We start from the raw sequence: 19,253 nt of genomic DNA on the forward strand, positions 1-19,253 counted from the left end.
TGAGTTGAGTCTGAGGCCCGCTTTGTGGAGGTGATCCTGGTGGCTGGGCTGGCCGTTGCTCACTTGGACTACAACCTGGAGGCAGAGTGTTGCTGCCTGACCGGGGCCTGATTCGACAATCTCCCAGCCCATGAGATCCATTCAGTGAGGGGTTGCATCTGCTGGCTGCCGTGCCGGGCGAGATCAGCTGCCGTACCCTTCGGTGTGCGATCTGGCGATTTAGCCGTTCAGTTCCTGTGCGTTCCAAGCACGTTGACGAGCTCTGCCCCTTGGTCTGTCCCCTACACTGTGGGGCATTGGTTGTGCTCTATCCCTTCGCCCTGAGGCCCCCCATTGATCTCTGGCGCCGCATGCCTGGTGGCTGGACTATGTGGGCCGCGCCCCTGAGGCGGGGGGCGGTTCCTACGCTGGGGGAGGACTCGGGAGGCCATAATGCCAATTTAAAGGAGATCCTCATGGAAGTCAAATCCAGCCTGAAGGCAAATGCTTCCAAACTAGATTTGCTCACATCGCCTTCAGACCATGTCAAGAAACGAGTAGACACGCATGACACCAGGCTTGACCAGCTGGAAACCAGCGTCCCCGATACCTGATAGCCAAGTCGAGACTAGAGAACAACTCTTGCGCATCGACAAAGTCCTGGAACTCGTTAAGGCCAAACATGAAGACCTCAACGCCCGCTCACGGCACAATGATATCCATATTTTCAGCATGCCCGAGGCCACTGTGATATCCTAAATGGAGGACTACATAGAAAACTTGCTTAAAGAACTTTTTCGTGCTGAATTATCCTCTACATTCCTCATTGGAAGGGCTCACAGGTTGCTCGGTCCCAGGCCTCCGATGGGGGCAGCCCCTCGCCCCATTATAGCTCGCCTGTTGAACTACAGGGATGGAGACTCCATCCTTCGTATGGCGCATGAGAAGGGCAGACTCCAACATCAGGGTAACTCAATCTCCTTTCACCCCGACTTCACCATGGCTGTCCAGGCCGCTCGTTGTGAATTTCTGCCTACCAAGCGCCTGCTGCAACAGATGGGCACACAATACGTCCTATTGTACCTGGCAAAGCTCAAGGTCACGCAGGATGGCAGGTCACAGTATTTCACAGATGCTAAACAGGCCTTGAAATTTGCCAAGCAAACAGTCACGTCTACCCGCTAGTTGGCAACCTCTCCCCGCTCGTCAGCTGGGGTGCAGCTAAGTGACAATGATTGAATACCTGTAATCCGTTCATGACTCTTGCTAGTTGTAACATATTGTTGCTCCTTCTTGGATTTTTAGCAGGACCTGATGCACGCTTGCTTCTCCTGACTACTGGGTCAATATGCTGCACTTTCTCGGTTTGTCTAATTGTACTGTATTGGATTTGCATGCTTCCTGGGAGGGTATGCCTAGAATTGGAGGCCCGGATGATGCCCTACGCTCAGCCACCCAGCCTCTATGGCAGGTAGTTGGCTCGGTGTGCCCATTTCCCCTTCGGGATGTCTCCCATTTCTTTAATGGTAAAGGGTGGGTTAGCACAACCTAATAGGGGGTTTGGTGTGGGAGAGGCGGTGGTTTAGTGTATGCAAGTTCTTAGTTGGGGTTGGGGGTGTATGGGGTTGGGAATGTTTAAAAAGTTGGCTATTCACTGTGCATGGCTTTCATGGTATAAGTCATACATACATATCTGGTATTGATGCTACACAATCTTTCAGTGCCCTCGTCTCTTCCCTATTTATGTCCCTTTGTCCTTGTCCCAGCCTGTAGTGCGATGTCCATGGTCACTTGCCTAACTTGGAACATTTGTGGACTAAATGATGGCCGGAAGACCCGATTGGTACATGCCTACGTGAATATGCACAAAATTGACATTTGCATTCTTCAGGAAACCTACTTGGCCAAATCTCATCTCCCAGGGTCTCTCGCCAGGGGTTGGAGGGTGACATACTCCTCGACATACTCTAATTATGCTGGGGGCGTGAGCATTCTTATGCCGAAGGAACTTGCTTGGGTGACATCCCGCTGTATCTGTGACAGGGAGGGTCGCTACATCACTCTGGCAGGTACATTGCATAATCATCCCATTGCGCTGGCTGCTATATATGGGCCTAACTCGTACAACCCTGAATTCTTTACCAAGATCTGACATTTGATTGCAGACACGAGCTCCCGGACAGTGCTTTGGGGTGGGGTGATTTTAATGTTCCACTAGAGGATTCACTCAACAGAGCTGGTAGTCCCCAGCACACCACCCTCATGTGGCCCAAACCCTCCACACATTGATACCTGACAACAATCTCTCTGCCATGGGGTTACTTACACATCAGGAGGCGCGAGAGGGCACTTGCTTCTCGACATACCACAGAGCATGGTCCAGAATTGAATATTGGTTAACAACCAGAGATGTATTACTTTGGGCACCATCCGTCACTCACTTACCTCTCGCCCCAGTGCAGTTAACTTCCAATTGCCCTCTTCTCTCCCCAGTGCTTTCTCCTGGCGTTTACCCTCGAACGCACTACGTGATGCGGTGTTTAAGGAGGAGATTCGTATGGCTATTTCGGAGTATTTCAAGTTGAACACTAATTCCGTCGACTCACCTTCAGTTCTTTGGGACGCGTTTAAGGCGTTCATTCGGGGGTTAGGCATTTCGAAACAGAATGGTATCCTCCGGGATATTCGCCGCACGCTCCCTAGATTAGAGACCGAGATCTCCGCATTGGAAACAGACTTCTGTCAGTCCACTGATCCGGTCACGATGGCTGGTATCCGGTGCAAACTGTCTGAGTACCAAGATGAAGCTTTGCGCAAGACCCATTATCTGGGTAGGGAGTCTCTTACGCACAGTTTTGGCGAAGGCGACCGCCCTGGTAGAACTCTGGCTCGTATGTTCCGCACACCACATGCATCATCCCACATTTCCGAGCTTTTAAACTTTGAAAACGGCACAAGCTCCTCTCCCACTGATATACTCAACACGATGGCTACTTTTTTTGCCCATCTATACTCTACATCTCCGATAGCGGATGCCACCTGTCTCCAGGCATATCTAGATTCAATGCAGCTGGTCTGGTTATCTGATGCCTAGCGGGAATTTCTAGACTCCCCCCATCACCGTTGACGAACATTTCTCAGGCAATATCGAACCTTCCTCCCGACTAGGCCCCTGGCCTTGATGGCCTGCCCTTAGCCTTCTAAAAGGAGTATTTGCAGATTTAAGCCCCTAAACTCCTAGACATGTATCCAGATGCCCTTGTCATCTGGCCATTTCCCCCCATCCCTCCACGAGGCCGCGATAATCACTCTCCTTAAACCTGACAAACCACCGTACCAATGCGACTCTTACCGACCCTTGTCCTTAATAAACACGGACTATAAAATCTATGCCAAAGTATTAGCAAACTACCTGCAATTGCTGCTGCTCGTTATGGTGCGTCCTGACCAATCCGGCTTTATTCTCGACAGATCTACATCCCACAATTTGTTCACCCTCTTTGCGGTGCTACATTACTTGCACCCTCAGTTTCCTGCCGCCGCTGCCTTATTAGGTGCTGCAAAAGCATTTGATACACCAGAGTGGGCATATCTTTTTCCATAGTTGCAGAGGCTGGGACTTGGTTCCCGATTTGCACCGCAGAATCCGCTCCCCTACACTCTCACCACCGTTTGTGTTCGCCGGAACGTGCTAATCTCATACCCATTCCCTGTCACGAGAGGCACTAGACAGGGATGCCCATTATCCCCATTGTTATTCGCTATTGCGAGGGAGCCTCTGGTGGCACGCTTTCGCCATCACCAAGCGGAGGCCTGGGTTTGACGTCTCGGGCCTTGTTGTCTCTTTATATGCAGATATCACCCTTTATATGAAGCAGCCCCAGGCCAATTTAGCACAACTAGTCCGTGAGGTCATAAGATTCGGCTGCCTCTCAGGTGTCCAAGTGATCTGGTCAAAATCTGTACTTTTTCCTTTAAACTGATATAACCGCTCCCTTCTCAATGGAATAACCACTGCAATGGGCCTTCAGCTCAGTTAAGTATTTAGTCATCGAGATCAGCAGAGACCCGTACAAGCTCTGGCATTATAATTATGGTTGGGCCAAAGACTGGCTAGAGTGTCGCATACCGATATGGTCTAGACTACCTTTATCTATAGCTGGCCGCATCGCCATCGCAAAAATGATTGTATTCCCCAAGTTCCTCTATTTATTCGTCAGTGTCCCAATTCCTCTTACTTCCTGTTTTTTCAAACGCTTGCGGCCGAACCTGATATCACTGGTATGGGCAGGTCGACAACCCTGCGCCTCTTATTAACTGCTCACTTTACCACAATCACAAGGTGGGCATGGAGCCCCAGATTTGCAGCTGTTTCCTTTGTGTGCTCAGGCCCACTTTTTACATTACTGGATTCATCCTACGCCATTCCAGCCTCATGTCGCAGTCGAATTAGACAGAGCCTCCCCGTGGCCGCTCTCCACTGCCCTTTTCCTTCCTTACACACCGCCCAAAGCCGAGATTGATAACATGCATTGTGTTTGTTGGGCCTGGGATGGGCTCAGGAGGCGAGTGGGTTGTCCACAGCGATACGCCCCCACTGTCCCAGTCACCCGTTATTGCCACCCCTGTCATGCAGTCAAACTCTGCATTCATTAATTTGCTGATCTTTACCCCGGCGACCAATTCCTGGCTCCTCCGAAATCAACTGATTCAATCATTGTCACTTTGCTGGACACGCTCCTATACTTTCAGCTGTGTGCCATGTGCCGTACGCTACACAATACCTTTCCTAACTCCCTGCTGTCACTAATAGCGCTGGAACACGTATACACGACACTGTCTCCCCGTAAATTAATAACACACCTCTATTGTCTTGAACAACAATCCGCTCCTGCACGTATCCCAAAGGCGATATCATCATGGAGTGCAAACCTCTCCACACCCCTATCGGATGCTCAATGGTCTTACTGTTGCTCTGTACTTAAAAAGTGTTATCCCCAAACTACAGTCTCTGTCTCATTTCAAATTTCTCAACAGACTTTTTTCGCACTCCAGCACCGCTGCGGAGTATAGGGCTCTCTCTGGACTCGTACTGCCAGTGCTGCCACGCGCCAGACGCAGATTTGATGCATTTGGCATGGTTATGCCCATCAGTCGTGGCGTTTTGGACAGAGGGTTTCCGCACAATAATTGCAATCGTGGGTGTGGCTGTTCCGTTCTCCCCTCTCACTGGCCTGTTGGGCGACGTGAAGGAGATGCCTAGTGAGTGTAGTAAGGTGGTCGCCTTGACGCTTCTTCTTGCAAAGCGCAGAGCTGCCAATCACTGGGGTAGGTCCCGGCCCCCTAAATTCAAAGACTGGATCAGAGACATAGTTTACTGCCGCGAACAACCTTCGTCATATTGGGAATTGCTGACTCCGAATGCCCATCCCCAGGATATTTGGGAGCCTTTTACCTCTTATCTTCTTCGTACGGGCACGACCCTAGCTATGGAAAATGTGCACAACACTACCCCACAGGGCACACTCGATGCCACACCCTGCCCTAATCCACTGTAAGAATGGTTTGTGATGTTCTCGCTTAACCTACACTTCCATGCAGCTATCTGTGTTAGCGGGTCAGTACGAACAGGCACGACTCCTTGCGGATTTAGGGAAGGTTTTATTGTACGTAATACAGGTTTCTTTCTTGATGCCAGGTGATATACATGATACAACAATGTAAAGGGGCTGGTCTTGGGTTCCCGCTGTCCTCTCCCCTTCTCACTGTGTCTTCTAGGCGTCCCTCACGGTCTTCTGGGGTCCTAGCCTTGATCCAAGACGTGTGGTTGCTCAAGGCAAAAAAGGAAAGAAAGCGGGTGAGTGTCCAGGTCGGTTTAAGTGGTGTGGGGCGGGGTAGTGAAGGAGCACCTCCAAACCAGTGAGGAAGCCTAAAATGAGGTAGTGGTAGTGCGGGGATGGGGTAGTGAAAAACACAGAACTCTGGTAAGAGGATATTTCCCCTAGGCGTCCGCCCTACCTAACCCAGGAACCGCTTGTGTACCTTCGTTAGCCACGCTTCTCCGGGAGCGTGGCTGGGCGAAGCACGGTCCTGGTAGCCTCTCGGCTCTCCTGACGTCTTCGGACTCCCGACGTCTTCTCTGCCAGATGGTATTCGCGTTCCTCCTCGTTCTCCAACTTCTCCCTCTTCGATTCAGCTTCCACTCTCCTCACTCCGTTGCTCCTCTCGTCCTCCGGTGTAGAGACACGCACACTTCTGGGGTCCGTTGTCTCTTGTTGGTGCGGCACCTACCACGTCATGGCAGAGGGCGGAGCCGTAAACCCTTTCGTCCCAGTTAAAGGTACAGTACCCTGAACCAGTGGGACTCTCGCAACCTTCGTGTGAAGTTGACAGCCATTTGTCTTGCTGCGTGGAAAAGAAAGGCAAATGATCAGGTTGTGCCTCCCACCAGTCTACTGTCCTTTGTAATGCCTCCCCGGGAACACCGGCCCTGTGACCAACGGGATTGTCGGCTCTGGTGGACTGGGATTCAGCCTCTATACATGGAATCATACCAGATGTGGCATCTGGTATGGGTCAAGGCGATTTCGTATGCAGATGATACGCAATTAGTCTTCCCCTATACAGAGGTATCGGAGGCAGCTTTTAGTAAAATAAGAGGCTGCCTTCGAGATGTGGCTAGCTGGATGAATACAAACAAATTAAAATTGAATGCAAGTAAAACGGAGGTGCTATTTTTTGGTAAAAATACACATCCCTCCCCCGTTCTGTGGTGGCCTCCTGAAATGGGTCCAGCACCTTCTCCCGGCACCCATGCAAAGAACTTAGGAGTAAGATGGGATGAGAATCTTTCCTTCGCCTCTCATATACAGCAGACTACTACCTGCTGTCTTCGCAAACTCAGAAACCTTCGCAAATTTCTTTCTCTTCTTCCTATTGAGTGCCGAAAAACGGTAGTCCATGCGACAGTCACATCTAGATTAGACTACTCAAACGGCCTCTACCTCAGTCTGCCTAAATATCTGGTGCAACGACTGCAGATCGTGCAGAATGCGGCTGCGAGACTGATAAAGCATATTCCCTTTAGACATCATGTCTCTCCTTATCTGCACGAACTTCACTGGCTCCCAGTGGCGAACAGAATAAAATTCAAAGTTCTCACCCTGGCGTTCAGAGCACTGAAAGGGACCTGCCCCAACTACTTAAAACTTAGACTTCCCCGCTATCACCAGGAGCGACACCTGCGCTCTAACTCCCTGCTACAGCTAAGCATCCCACGAGTTAAAAAAGCCAGACTTGGGGGCCGGTCCTTCTCTGTGGGCACGGCGACACTTTGGAACGCTTTGCCATCTGTCATCCAATCTGCTACGACAGAAGCTAGTTTTAGGAAGCTCCTAAAGACCTGGCTTTTTATGCAGAAAACCTAGAATTTCTCTATGGTTTCAAGCCTACTGCTGCAGCACTCTTTCAGCGCCGGGACACCTCCTTGCGAGGTAGCTGTTCGCGCTATACAAGCATCAGTATTATTATTATTATTATTATCTTGGTTGTATTTTGTTCTCATATGCCACACTATCCTTGCAATTGTATGTACATGGCTAATGCATATGTGTCCTTGTTAACTGATTTGGTTTTGCCAACTGTTGCAAAACATGTATTTTTATAACCGAAGTCCCACTATTTAAGTCTTATGTTTTTTTCCATATTTGTGTACATAGTTTCATTGTGTGCACCTTGTGTGGTGTTTTGCTGCAGGAGCTACAAAAGCTAGTACAGAGGTACCGGCAGGAGAACTTTGTCCTCCAACGTGGGTCTGACCATCAGGAGGAGCGACTACGCATTGAGATCATTCGGTTGAGGGACCAGCTGCAGACAGAGAGTCAGGTGAAGAGCAACCTCCAGGAGATCATGCAGAACCAGCTGGACATGCACCGAGAGGAGAGTGGTGAGGATGGAAGAGGGGTTCAGATGACAGTGGTCCAGGAGAGAGGAAATATGGGGTGTGGAAGGGAGGACAATGATGTGAGGGGAGTGGAAAGTGGGGATAGATTAGAAGAAAGGGCCTGTTGAGTGGGAGGTCGATGAGACATCCAATTAGCTTATTGTGCATGCAGCAGAAATGAGTGCAGCCTGCATCGCAAGACAGTAGGGTACCTCACTGCTAACTGTTTTCAACTTCAGATTTCTTATTGCAAGCTGTAAGTGACCAGTTTGTATATTAACTGGGCTAAAGCAGTATTTTGTCCTTTTGAGGTTGAAACGTAAAATTATTGGGTTGGGTAATAACTGCTTTTACAATGCTAAGATAGGCCAGTGGCAGAGATACTAAATGACCCCATGTCACCAGGACAAACCTTTTCCAGTGCAGGCGTTTCTTTTTACAAATCATTGCTTTCAGGTGTTTTAGTCTACATGACTCAGTTGAACAGAGCCAGGACTACAAAACACAGAATCACCAGTTTTACACTAACACCCCAGACTGACAGCTAGATGACCCAGTGACACGTTGACATGTCACCTAGTACTCCTATCCAACTGTGTTTAAATTTTGGATACAAACAAGCTAATGCAAAGATAGAGGGAACAAATGGCATAGGATATAGCTGAGCGGAGAAATAAAGAAAGGTGTCTTCTAGAGAGGTAGAAAGGGAGAGACGTTGTAATTTCCACTTTTTAAGAGTAGGTGTTGTTTAGTATTAAAGGCACTATAATTGTAGGTGGGTAGGTGAGTGAGTGTGCAGATTATTATTCCCCCTCCATATCCGACATGGAGAAGCCATTTGCATTAGGGTGGGCCAAAGCAGCAAGTCATTTTAATCATGTTTTCTTCTGTTTAATGATCAATCTGTCTCTTCTTGACTTTCCACGGCCTACCCCTACACGGCACAGAACTGCTCCAGGGTGAGTACAGCTGCCTGTCTTGTTTGCTGTGAGGCTGTGGGTGGGATTCAGTTCCAGCGTTTGGCTGATCGAGACTCACTCGAGTCTTTTTTCCCCATTATAGCGAGCCTTTCCAGTGTGAAAATTGAAATGAAGAGACTGCGGGAGGCAAGGAAGGAGGTAAGAAACTTGTTGAGGGGAGAAGGTTGAGGCTAACAAGTGACAAAAAACACGCTAGGGGATTAATCACATGCAGGCGCTCGTGCAGAAGGAGGCAAGACATGTTGGGTAGAGGAGAACTGTGGTGCTTGAAGGGTAAAGGGAATGTGGTAATGGTTGATGCAAATGAAGTGGGGTAGTGGGGTCTAGAGATCATTGGATTATCCCTTTTTATGAATTGTCTTTGAAGAGGGGCCAGAGAGTTGATGCACGCTATGGGATGATTTCATACTTCCTTTAGAAAATAGCTAACAGTGGGTGAAGAATTGTCAAGCTTGTGCTTCCAGTGATATTGCTTAGAATATGTATGCTGCCACAGCTCAGGGGCCTGTCCTTGGACTTGGACTTTCACCCCTGCATCCGTGCCAAATCAATTTTCTTTACTACTCCTGTGTCAGAGAGACCAGAGGTCCACTTTGCCAAGGGGCCTCTGAGCTCTTGAGAGTTAGATAATAAAAAGCCTCCAACTAAATGGTGTAGAACTGATCTGTTTATAGCTGGCTCAAAATACTTGTTTAAGAAGAATTCATCTTATTGTGAATCTGCTATGTGTTTTGTGTTTACTGTCATTATTAAAAACCTTTTAATGGCAAGTTAAGTTTTGACCCTTAGATTGGATCATGGCCTATCGGGTACTCTGGTACTGACAGATGGGCCGACCTGAAAGGGATAGTGAGTAGTTATAGTGGTTAAATAACGGTCCACGGGCTCAAAAAGCAGACAACACACTTGCCTGTTAAAGCTGACCCATCTGGCATTGCCAGAGTGCCCAACAGGCCAGGCCAACAGTGCTCTTTTGTGCAGTCAACTTTTATTATGAAGGTTGGTGTTTAGTCATTTCAAGATCAGAACATAGTAAAGGCTTGCATAGAGGACCACATAAACAATGGAATGAACAATTACAAAAGTTACAATATGGAAACAGAAGGCTTGTTTGTTTTTGTTGTTGTTGGGAAATGACAACTAAGTGTTCGAGGCATATGAGCTGCAGATTGCACACTTTTGCATAGATCGCCATCTGGTGTTGGGCCCGGATGTTTGCAGTTTGTTTTTCCTCTTGGAAAGTCTTTGGAAGTCACGAGGTCGGTGACTCCTCCTTTGGATCGTATTGCGCATGGGCTACCGCTCCATCCTCAGATTGTTTTTTTCCGCCATCGGGCTCGGATGTGATATTCGCGCTCCGGTTCCGAACAGCTTCCAGTTCGACGATTGACGCGCAATCCTCACCCCAATCGCTGTATTGATTCGATCGCAATCTCTTCAATCAACGCGCCTTCTCATCGACACAAACCTTCGGTTCCAGTCGTCGACGGCGGCCTTCGGGCCTACCCAGGCTCCGGTCCCGGCTCATGGAAAGAACTCCATTTAAAAAGTGCCCTCGATGTGGGTCCAAATTTCCCCACACCGATCTTCATGAGGTATGCAACCTTTGCTTCTCCCCAGAACACGAGCCTCGAGACTGTCCGGCCTGTAAGTCTTTCCGATCCAAAAAGACTATTCGGGACCGAAGAGCTAGAAGGAACATGGCACACTCCTCGACGTCCATTCCAGTCGACATCTTCGGAGACGACATCGATGATCCGAAACATCATCGTACCGAAGAGGACCTCGTGAGCGCTTCCGATGCCGACGAGTCCGATGTGGAGGACATCACCCCGGCGCAGAGGATCGTGAGTACCAATCTACCCCCTCCCACACCCGCGCCGACACCCAAAAAGGCTTCGGTCACGCCTTCGCCTCCGGGCCTAGGCAAGACCAGAGACACTGCTTCACACACCCCACCTCCGTGCCCGGTGAAGAATCCAAGTAAGCCTTCTGGCGGCTCGGGCTCGAGCCAGCCTGCCAGCGGTGCAGAGACACACACTTCGGCACCGAAAAAGAAGACGGCCTCCAACTCGACACCGAGCTCCGCACCAAAGCCCTCGAGATCGAAACCCAGCCCTTCGGCACCGACGCCATCTTCGGTGCCGACCAAACCACACAAGGCCACCGGCACCGACACTTCCAAGCCGAAGCCCATCTTGGTGCCGACCAAGAGACCGGAGGGTCCCAAGCCGGGTTCTAAACATCAAACCGGCACGGAAAAACCTAAAAAATCATCGGCCCGACGCCTTCGGCGCTGACGGACCAAATTACCTCACCAGAGCTATTTACACCGGATCCCTTGCAAAAAACTCTTACCAAGGATCCAAAAACTGGACATTTGACACTCTCTACTAAGAAGAGATATTTGGAGAAGCCTGCTTCGCCTCAACCTCCAAAGAGGAAGGACTCTGCTACCTCACCGTTCAGAATACCTTCCCCTCCTCCTCCACCTCCTCCTCCTTCCCCACCTCCACCCCCTCCACCCTCTCCACCCCCACCACCCTCTCCACCCCCACCTCATCGTTCTCCTACTCCGTCTCCAGACGATGATGATCACGCGGACCCATGGGACGATTACCATATACCAGATATCCCCAACGTCCCACAAGACGATATTTACCCTTCTAGACCATCTCCACCAGAAGATTCATTAGGGTTTAACCATCTTCTGCAAAGAGCAGCACATTATCATGGGGTGGACATGCATAATGACCCTGTGGAGGAAGATTTCCTCCTAGACACATTTGATACTACACAGAGGTCCACCTCCATACTGCCCATGCTCAAAGGGGTGGTAAAGTATGCGGCATAAGTTTTTAAAGACCCAGTTAGAGCCAGGGTCCTTAACCCACGTATCGAAAAGAAGTACAACCTGCTCCCTCAGATCCCTCTTACTTCAGAGGGCCAGCGCCACAAGATTCCTTAGTGGTCTCTACGGCACGTAAAAGGGCAAACTCACAAGCGTCAGGTGATGCACCACCACCTGACAAGGAGTCAAAACTGCTAGATGCTTCAGGCAAACGCACAGCATCCCAGGCCGCCAACATATGGCGTATAGCAAACACTCAGGCACTGCTGGCCAGATATGACAGGGCTCATTATGACGAATTAGAGAGCATAATGCAACGTCTCCCTGAAAAATATAAAAGTAAAGCCAACGAGTTGATTCAAGAGGGTAAAACAAACACAAACACCTCTATACGTTGTGCCCTAGACGCAGCAGACACAGCCTCCAGGGCCATTAACACCAGCGTCCTTCTCCGTCGTCATGCTTGGTTAAGGGTATCTGGGTTTAAACCAGAAGTACAAGCCTCCATCCTTAACCATCCCTTTGACCAGGACCATCTATTCGGGCCAAAGGTGGATGAGGCCTTAGAAAAGATGAAAAAGGACACGGATACAGCAAAATCCGTGGGGGCCTTACAGTCTCACCCGCCCAGACGCTCCTTTCGCCGCTCATCCTTTCGGAGTGCATCCAGAGGCTACTCCTCAGACACAGCGTCCACATCGTACAAGTCCCCTACTCAGACCACCTTTACAAAAGGTTACCAAAGATGCGGCTACAGGGGTAACAACAACAAGGGCAGAGGCAAAACAAACAACGCCCGTTCTGCCACACCTACTACCCAATGATATCCCCCCGCTCCCCCCAGACCATTCCACTCCAGTCGGGGGCAGACTCACAAATGTCCTTCATGTCTGGGAGACCATCACCTCAGACAAATGGGTGATCCAAATAATTTGGTCAGGATACTGCCTGGAATTAACATCTACCCCCCCAAACATTCCACCCAGGCAACGCCCAATGTCACAAGAACATTCCACATTGCTAAAGCAGGAGGTAATCTCCCTCCTACAAAAACAGGCAATAGAACACGTTCCTGTCAATCAACAAAATTTGGGGGTCTACTCCATATATATTTTCTAATACCAAAAAGGGACGAGACTCTACGACCTATTCTAGATCTCCGGCCCCTAAACACATACATACACTCAGACCATTTTCACATGGTAACGCTTCAGCAGGTACTTCCGCTCCTCTCCCAGAACGACTTTCTCACCACACTGGACTTGAAAGACGCATACTTCCACATTCCAGTACACCATGCTCACAGAAAGTACCTCAGATTTGTAGTGGACGGACAACACTACCAATTCAAAGTGCTCCCGTTCGGAGTCACAACAACACCACGGGTATTCACCAAGTGCCTAGCGGTGGTGGCGGCACACCTCAGAAGACAGCACATTCACGTCTTCCCATACTTGGACGATTGGCTGATAAAAGCCACTTCATACAACCAATGTGTACACCACACCGCTACCACAATCCAACTACTTCACCAACTAGGCTTCACGGTGAACCACCAAAAGTCCCAGCTAACACCATCCCACATAAAACAATACCTCGGTGCCACCATAGACACCTCAAAAGCAATAGCCTACCCCAATCCGGCCAGGATTGCAAGCATTCAGGCTTTGCGACAAAAATTGGTACTTCAACACTCCCTTCCAGCACGAGTGTTTATGCATCTGATAGGGATGATGGCCTCTTGCATTTTCATAGTGCCTCACGCAAGACTCCAGATGCGTCCACTCCAAGAGTGCTTAGCGCGCCAATGAAACCAGGCCCAGGGGCAACTGACAGATCTGGTGTTGGTAGACAGTCGCACCCATCGCTCTCTGCAGTGGTGGAACACCACAAACCTTTCCAAAGGTCGACCGTTCCTGGACCCGGTTCCTCAAATAATACTAACAACGGACGCATCGCTCTCCGGCTGGGGAGCTCATCTATTACACCTCACAGTGCAGGGCACATGGACGCCGCAACAAAAGTTACTCCATATCAACCATCTGGAGTTACTAGCAATCTTTCTAGCCCTGAAATCCTTTCAAACACAGATTTCAGGCAAGGCAGTCCTCATTCGCACAGACAACATGACGGCCATGTATTATATTCAAAAACAAGGCGGCACACACTCTCCACAGCTCTCTCAATTAGCACAGAGCATATGGAGATGGGCAATACCCCACAAAATCTTTCTCCTAGCTCAACATGTCCCAGGAGTCCAAAACACTGTGGCAGATCTGCTCAGCAGACAGACACAACAGATCCACGAGTGGGAACTTCACCCACAGGTTCTTCATCCGTTCTTTCAAATGTGGGGGCATCCGCACATAGACCTCTTCACCACCCACGAAAACACAAAATGCCCAAGCCTCGCCACCAGATACCCACACCCATTGTCCAAAGGAAATACGATATGGATGAACTGGTCAGGCAAATTTGCGTATGCTTTTCCGCCTCTCCCAGTCATTCCACTAGTGGTGCGAAAGCTACAACAGCACTCCCTCACACTGATCCTAGTAGCTCCACCGTGGGCCAGACAACCGTGGTACACCACGCTGCTGGAACTATCTATAGTACCGCACCAAAAGCTACACCTCTCACCATGCCTCCTAACCCAGAACCATGGAGAGATCAGGCACCCGGACCCAGCTCAGCTCAACCTTGCGATCTGGCTCCTGAAATACTAGAATTCGGGTACCTAAACCTTCCCCCTGACTGTATGAACGTCATCAGAGAAGCTAGACGCCCTACCACTAGAGCCTGCTACGCTGCCAAGTGGAAAAGATTTGTTGTTTATTGCCATAACAACACAATCAATCCTCTAGACGTGTCTATACAACACATCATATGCTACTTACTCCACCTACAAAGGTGTAATCTAGCCTATACATCCATTCGGTTACACCTCGCAGCAATTGCAGCTTACTTACAAAACCGGCAGCACCTATCGCTTTTCAGAGTACCTGCCATTAAAGCCTTCATGGAAGGCCTCAAAAGAATAAATCCCCCCAGAGTACCACCCTCACCTGTGTGGAACTTAAATATCGTTCTCACAAGGCTGATGGGGCCTCCCTTCGAACCTTTGCATAAATGTGAACTGCAATTCCTCACATGTAAAACAGCTTTCCTTGTAGCCATCACTTCCCTTAGAAGGGTCAGTGAGATACAAGCACTTTCCATACAAGAACCTTTTCTTCAAATGCACCAGAACAAGGTTGTTCTCCGTACCAACCCAAAATTCCTACCTAAAGTCATTTCCCCTTTTCACCTAAACCAATTTGTAGAATTACCAGTATTTTTCTCGCAACCTCAGACCGTTGCAGAAAGGGCTCTGTAATGTAAGGTCTGCTTCTATAGCGCTACTATCACTCCAGGGAGTATCTTGACGCTCACCCAGCTCAGATGTACGAGAAGGGGGGGAGAGTAGACACAGTTCGCGCAAGACACTACATCTTAAACCATTGCTATGCAAGCTGAATCGGTCATAGAGTATACCCAAGCTTTTAATGCTTTCCTGTATTGGGTTTCATCCGACATGGAACGTAAGGAAAGGGGGAGCTTGTTCCAGGCCTTAGCGCCCAACACGAAAAGGGATTTACCACCTTTGGTTGTCAGCCTAAATTTAGGGATAACCAACAGATTCTGGCCCACAGATCTTAGACAACGTACCGGATTGTATCGTCTAAAGCCCTGGCTTAAATATTTAGGGCCTTGATGGTGAAAAGCCCTAAAGGTAATCAAGAGGACCTTAAAAAGAATCCTCTTTGCGATTGGGAGCCAGTGTAAAGCGTCCATTGCTGCAGAAGCTGATGATCTGCGCGGCCAGCCTAATACTAGGCGGGCCGCTGCATGTTGGACCATTTGTAATCTGTGGAGTACCGATCTGCTGGCTCCAGCATATAAACTGTTACAGTAGTCCAGCCTAGAAGTGATCAAGGCTACTGCAACAGTTTTCCTGGCTGACAATGGCAAAAAATCAAAGAACTTTCTCAAGGTTTTGGTTATATGAAAACATGTGCCAGCTACAGCAACAGCTTGTTGTTTAAAAGACAACTGATTGTCAAATTTAATGCCTAAGTTCCGGACTGATGTGATGGTATTGGGAGGAGTTACCTCATCATCAGGCCAACAACCTTTCGGGGAAAACAGATTTTCTTTTCCAACTGGCAGAATTTCCGTCTTATCGGCATTACATTTAAGATGATTATCAGTCATCCATTTAAATGTAGCGGCTAGGCACTCTTTGAGATTTTCTTCGGCGCCAGCTCGATCCCTGTCTAATACTAAAATAAGCTGGGTATCGTCACCATACGAGATGGTACTGATCTGAAAGGAAGCGATCAATTTTATCAGGGGGACCAAGTACAGATTAAAGAGTATGGGACTTAAACTCGAACCCTGGGGAACTCCAGAGCTGAGGGCCTTTGCTTCAGATTGATACTGGCCCAGTACTGTAATTTGGTGTCTGTCCCTAAGAAAGTTTCTCAGCCAGGTCAGAGCTGTCCCATCTACCCCCGCGGCAGCTAGATGGTCCACTAAGATGTTATGTGAGACCGTATCAAAAGCTGCCGACAGGTCAAGTAGAATTAGGACCGCCTTCTTTCCCTGGTCGATGGCCATACGGAGCGTCTCAGTTGTAAACAATAGGGCAGACTCGGTAAAGTGTTTTGACCGAAACCCTGACTGATTAGGATGTAAAATATCATTTGTTTCCAAAAAACTCGTGAGTTGGTTATTCACGAATTTTTCAGTCAGCTTGGACATCACCGGAAGCAGGGAGATTGGGCGTAGGTTGGAAAGGGTGGTTGGGTCGGCAAGATTCTTTTTCTGAAGTGGCTTGACAACCGCAAGCTTCCAATCACCAGGGACATCTGCCGTCGCTAGAGATGAATTTATGATGCTGTTTATGATGGGATTAATGGTTTCTGCTAAAAATTGTAGAGCCAAAGGAGGGCAAGGATCAAAGGGGGATCCAGATTTGCTCGCAAGAATGGCTTTAAGGGAGTCTTCAAGGGAGACAGGGGCGAATGTATCCAGACTAGTTGGAGGTTTCACCCTCTCCACTCTTTCATCTGCTTCTAGAATAGAAGAAGCTGGGGGAAAGGTTCTCACGATTTTAAGAATTTTGTTCTCAAAATAATCCGAGATATCATTACATAGGCTTTGAGATGGCGGAAACTCCTGCGACAAAACAGAAGGATTCATAAAGTCCTTAACTATTTTGAAGATTTCTCTTTGCTCTTGAGCTGCCGTTTCGATGGCCTGAAGATAGTAAGCTTTTTTGGCTGATTTTATATCTGCATGATACTGTCTTCTGGCCTGTTTATAAGTGTCACGGGCAGTGGTCTCATAATGCCTGCGCCACCGACGTTCTAGTATTCTTAGTTTTCCCAATTCTACTCTCAAGGGTAATGTAAACCAAGGAGCCTTCTTTTTCGTTTTGATAGGGTTTTTAGTGCTGGTAGGACCTAATTGATGGCCTATCATAGTTAACCAATCTCGCAGCTTTTGGTTATCTACAGAGGTGTTACCTGTTGGCACCAGAGTACCAATTCCAGGGGCATCCAACACATCAAGTCTGCTGGATAGTTGTTTCCAGTTAGGTTTACAGGTCAGGTTGGGAGTGGTGCTAATATTTGTGGTTATATCCGACATTTTATGAGTTAATAAAATATGGAACGGGATAAAGAAGTGGTCAGACCAAATCTGAGGACAGGGAGGTTTAACTGTCAGCCTGATGGAATTAGAGCAAATACAATCTAATACATGGCCTCCCGAATGTGTATGTTGATGAGTCAAAAGAGTGAGTCCTAGAATATTAATAATATCCATAAAGCAGTCGACTCCAGGAGCTTTTGGAGAGTCAAGATGCAAATTTAGATCACCCAGTATGGTAAAATTCGAGAATCTGAGTACCAAGTTACTGAGTACTTCACCCACAGTTTCCAAGAATTCCTTAGGGGGGCCTGGAGGGCGATAAATAAGTGCACCTGAGAATGTAAATGAATCATGGATTCCCAAGGAGAATGCTAACGCTTCTGCTCCCTTAATCTCAACAAGTTCATGGGAGGAGCATTTTAATGAACTACGATATATAATAGCAAGGCCTCCTCCCCGTTGTTCCTTTCTATCTAGACGCTGAATAGAAAACATTTCCGGGAGAGCTATAGCCAAATCAGGAATACACCAAGACTTAAGCCATGTCTCAGTAATCAGAAGCCAGTCGAGTTCATTTTCAGAGATAAGCTCATGTATATTTTGAGCATTTTTACATAGCGAACGGGCATTAATAAGACCGCCTCGCAGTATTGGAAAGGTAGGCGACGTTTCCGTGGTAAACACAGACAGTGGCATGACAATATCAAGTCAAGTCAAGAAAGCTTTATTCGACGATTGTCATAAAAGCATATTCATATCATACATATTAGAAGATAAAAACATTTTAAGATATTTTAAAATGGTTTAAAACAATAAATAAAATAGAGATATTTACAAACTGATTCAGCAATTCATTGGAAGGAAAATTAATCAAGACAGCATTTTGCTCCTAATCACCCATGCCCTACCAAGAAACTTTGCAACAGATATATAAACAAATGAAGTTTCAGCAGATCGCAAAATGCGAACAGCCACCTTGGTATTCGTGGTACCCAAGGTCCGGCACATTGGTTTAAGCCAGGTCTGTCGAGGGATTATGTAGGAAGGGCATTGGAACAAAAAGTGATTAACAGATTCAACAGGTGCAGTGCAACCAGGACAATTAAGTACATTTTCTGTAGACCATCTAGATGTAAACTCTCTTACTGGGAGACTACCAACTCTGAGCTGAAAGTAAAGCTTCCTGTCCAAAGGACTGGTTATATCATCCCAGAAAGGTGCCAAGGAAATGGTATCCTTAAAGTCCAAGAAGATGCCAGATAGTGAAAGCGGAGCTGTTGTTCTGAAAACTCTGGATGCTACCATTTCCCAGTACAGAGACTTCAGGACTTGTTTGGTGGGGAAACAAGCATTTTGAGGATCCTCCCACAGGTTTTTTAGACCCAGGTCCCGAAGTGACTCATAGATCCTACGGAGCCACTTGACCTTTCGGCAAGTGTCCAATTTGATAATGTCCATGAGGCCAAGAGCAAAAAGCCTAAGTTCGGGGGTAACCCATAGCCGCCTCCAGTATAGAATAGGGCGGAATGAGGCAATTAATGCTATCGGTCTCATACCAAGGTCATAGAATAGAGGGCAAAGGGGAGTGCTCTGTGGTAGACTTGTTAAATTTCGAAGGAATTTATTCTCATAGGAAGATAGCTTATGTAAATTTTCAAATCCCCACAATTCAACTCCATAAAGTGCTGCTCCAACCACTTTTGCATCATAGACCCGAAGAGCAGGATCAATCGGTTTGGTCAAAGATTTGGCGTGTTCTTTACTTAAAGCACCAGAGAGTTGGGAGTGCTTAAGAGAAGCCAAG

At 48.1% G+C, this 19,253-nt stretch overlaps 1 protein-coding gene across 4 annotated transcripts in view; it reads left to right on the plus strand.

Annotated features, from left to right (window-relative positions):
- Positions 1-19,253, plus strand: part of RABEP2 (rabaptin, RAB GTPase binding effector protein 2) — a 530,397-nt gene that overhangs the window by 238,471 nt on the left and 272,673 nt on the right. For all 4 annotated transcript variants that reach the window (XM_085618941.1, XM_085618940.1, XM_085618942.1 and 1 more), the window contains exons 9-10: positions 7,735-7,924; positions 8,984-9,039. In XM_085618941.1, the coding sequence (XP_085475067.1) occupies positions 7,735-7,924; positions 8,984-9,039 (246 nt within the window). The remainder of the gene's footprint in view (positions 1-7,734; positions 7,925-8,983; positions 9,040-19,253) is intronic.

The sequence above is a fragment of the Triturus cristatus genome, chromosome 7, assembly GCF_964204655.1.
Source record: "Triturus cristatus chromosome 7, aTriCri1.1, whole genome shotgun sequence".
Taxonomy (NCBI): domain Eukaryota; kingdom Metazoa; phylum Chordata; class Amphibia; order Caudata; family Salamandridae; genus Triturus; species Triturus cristatus.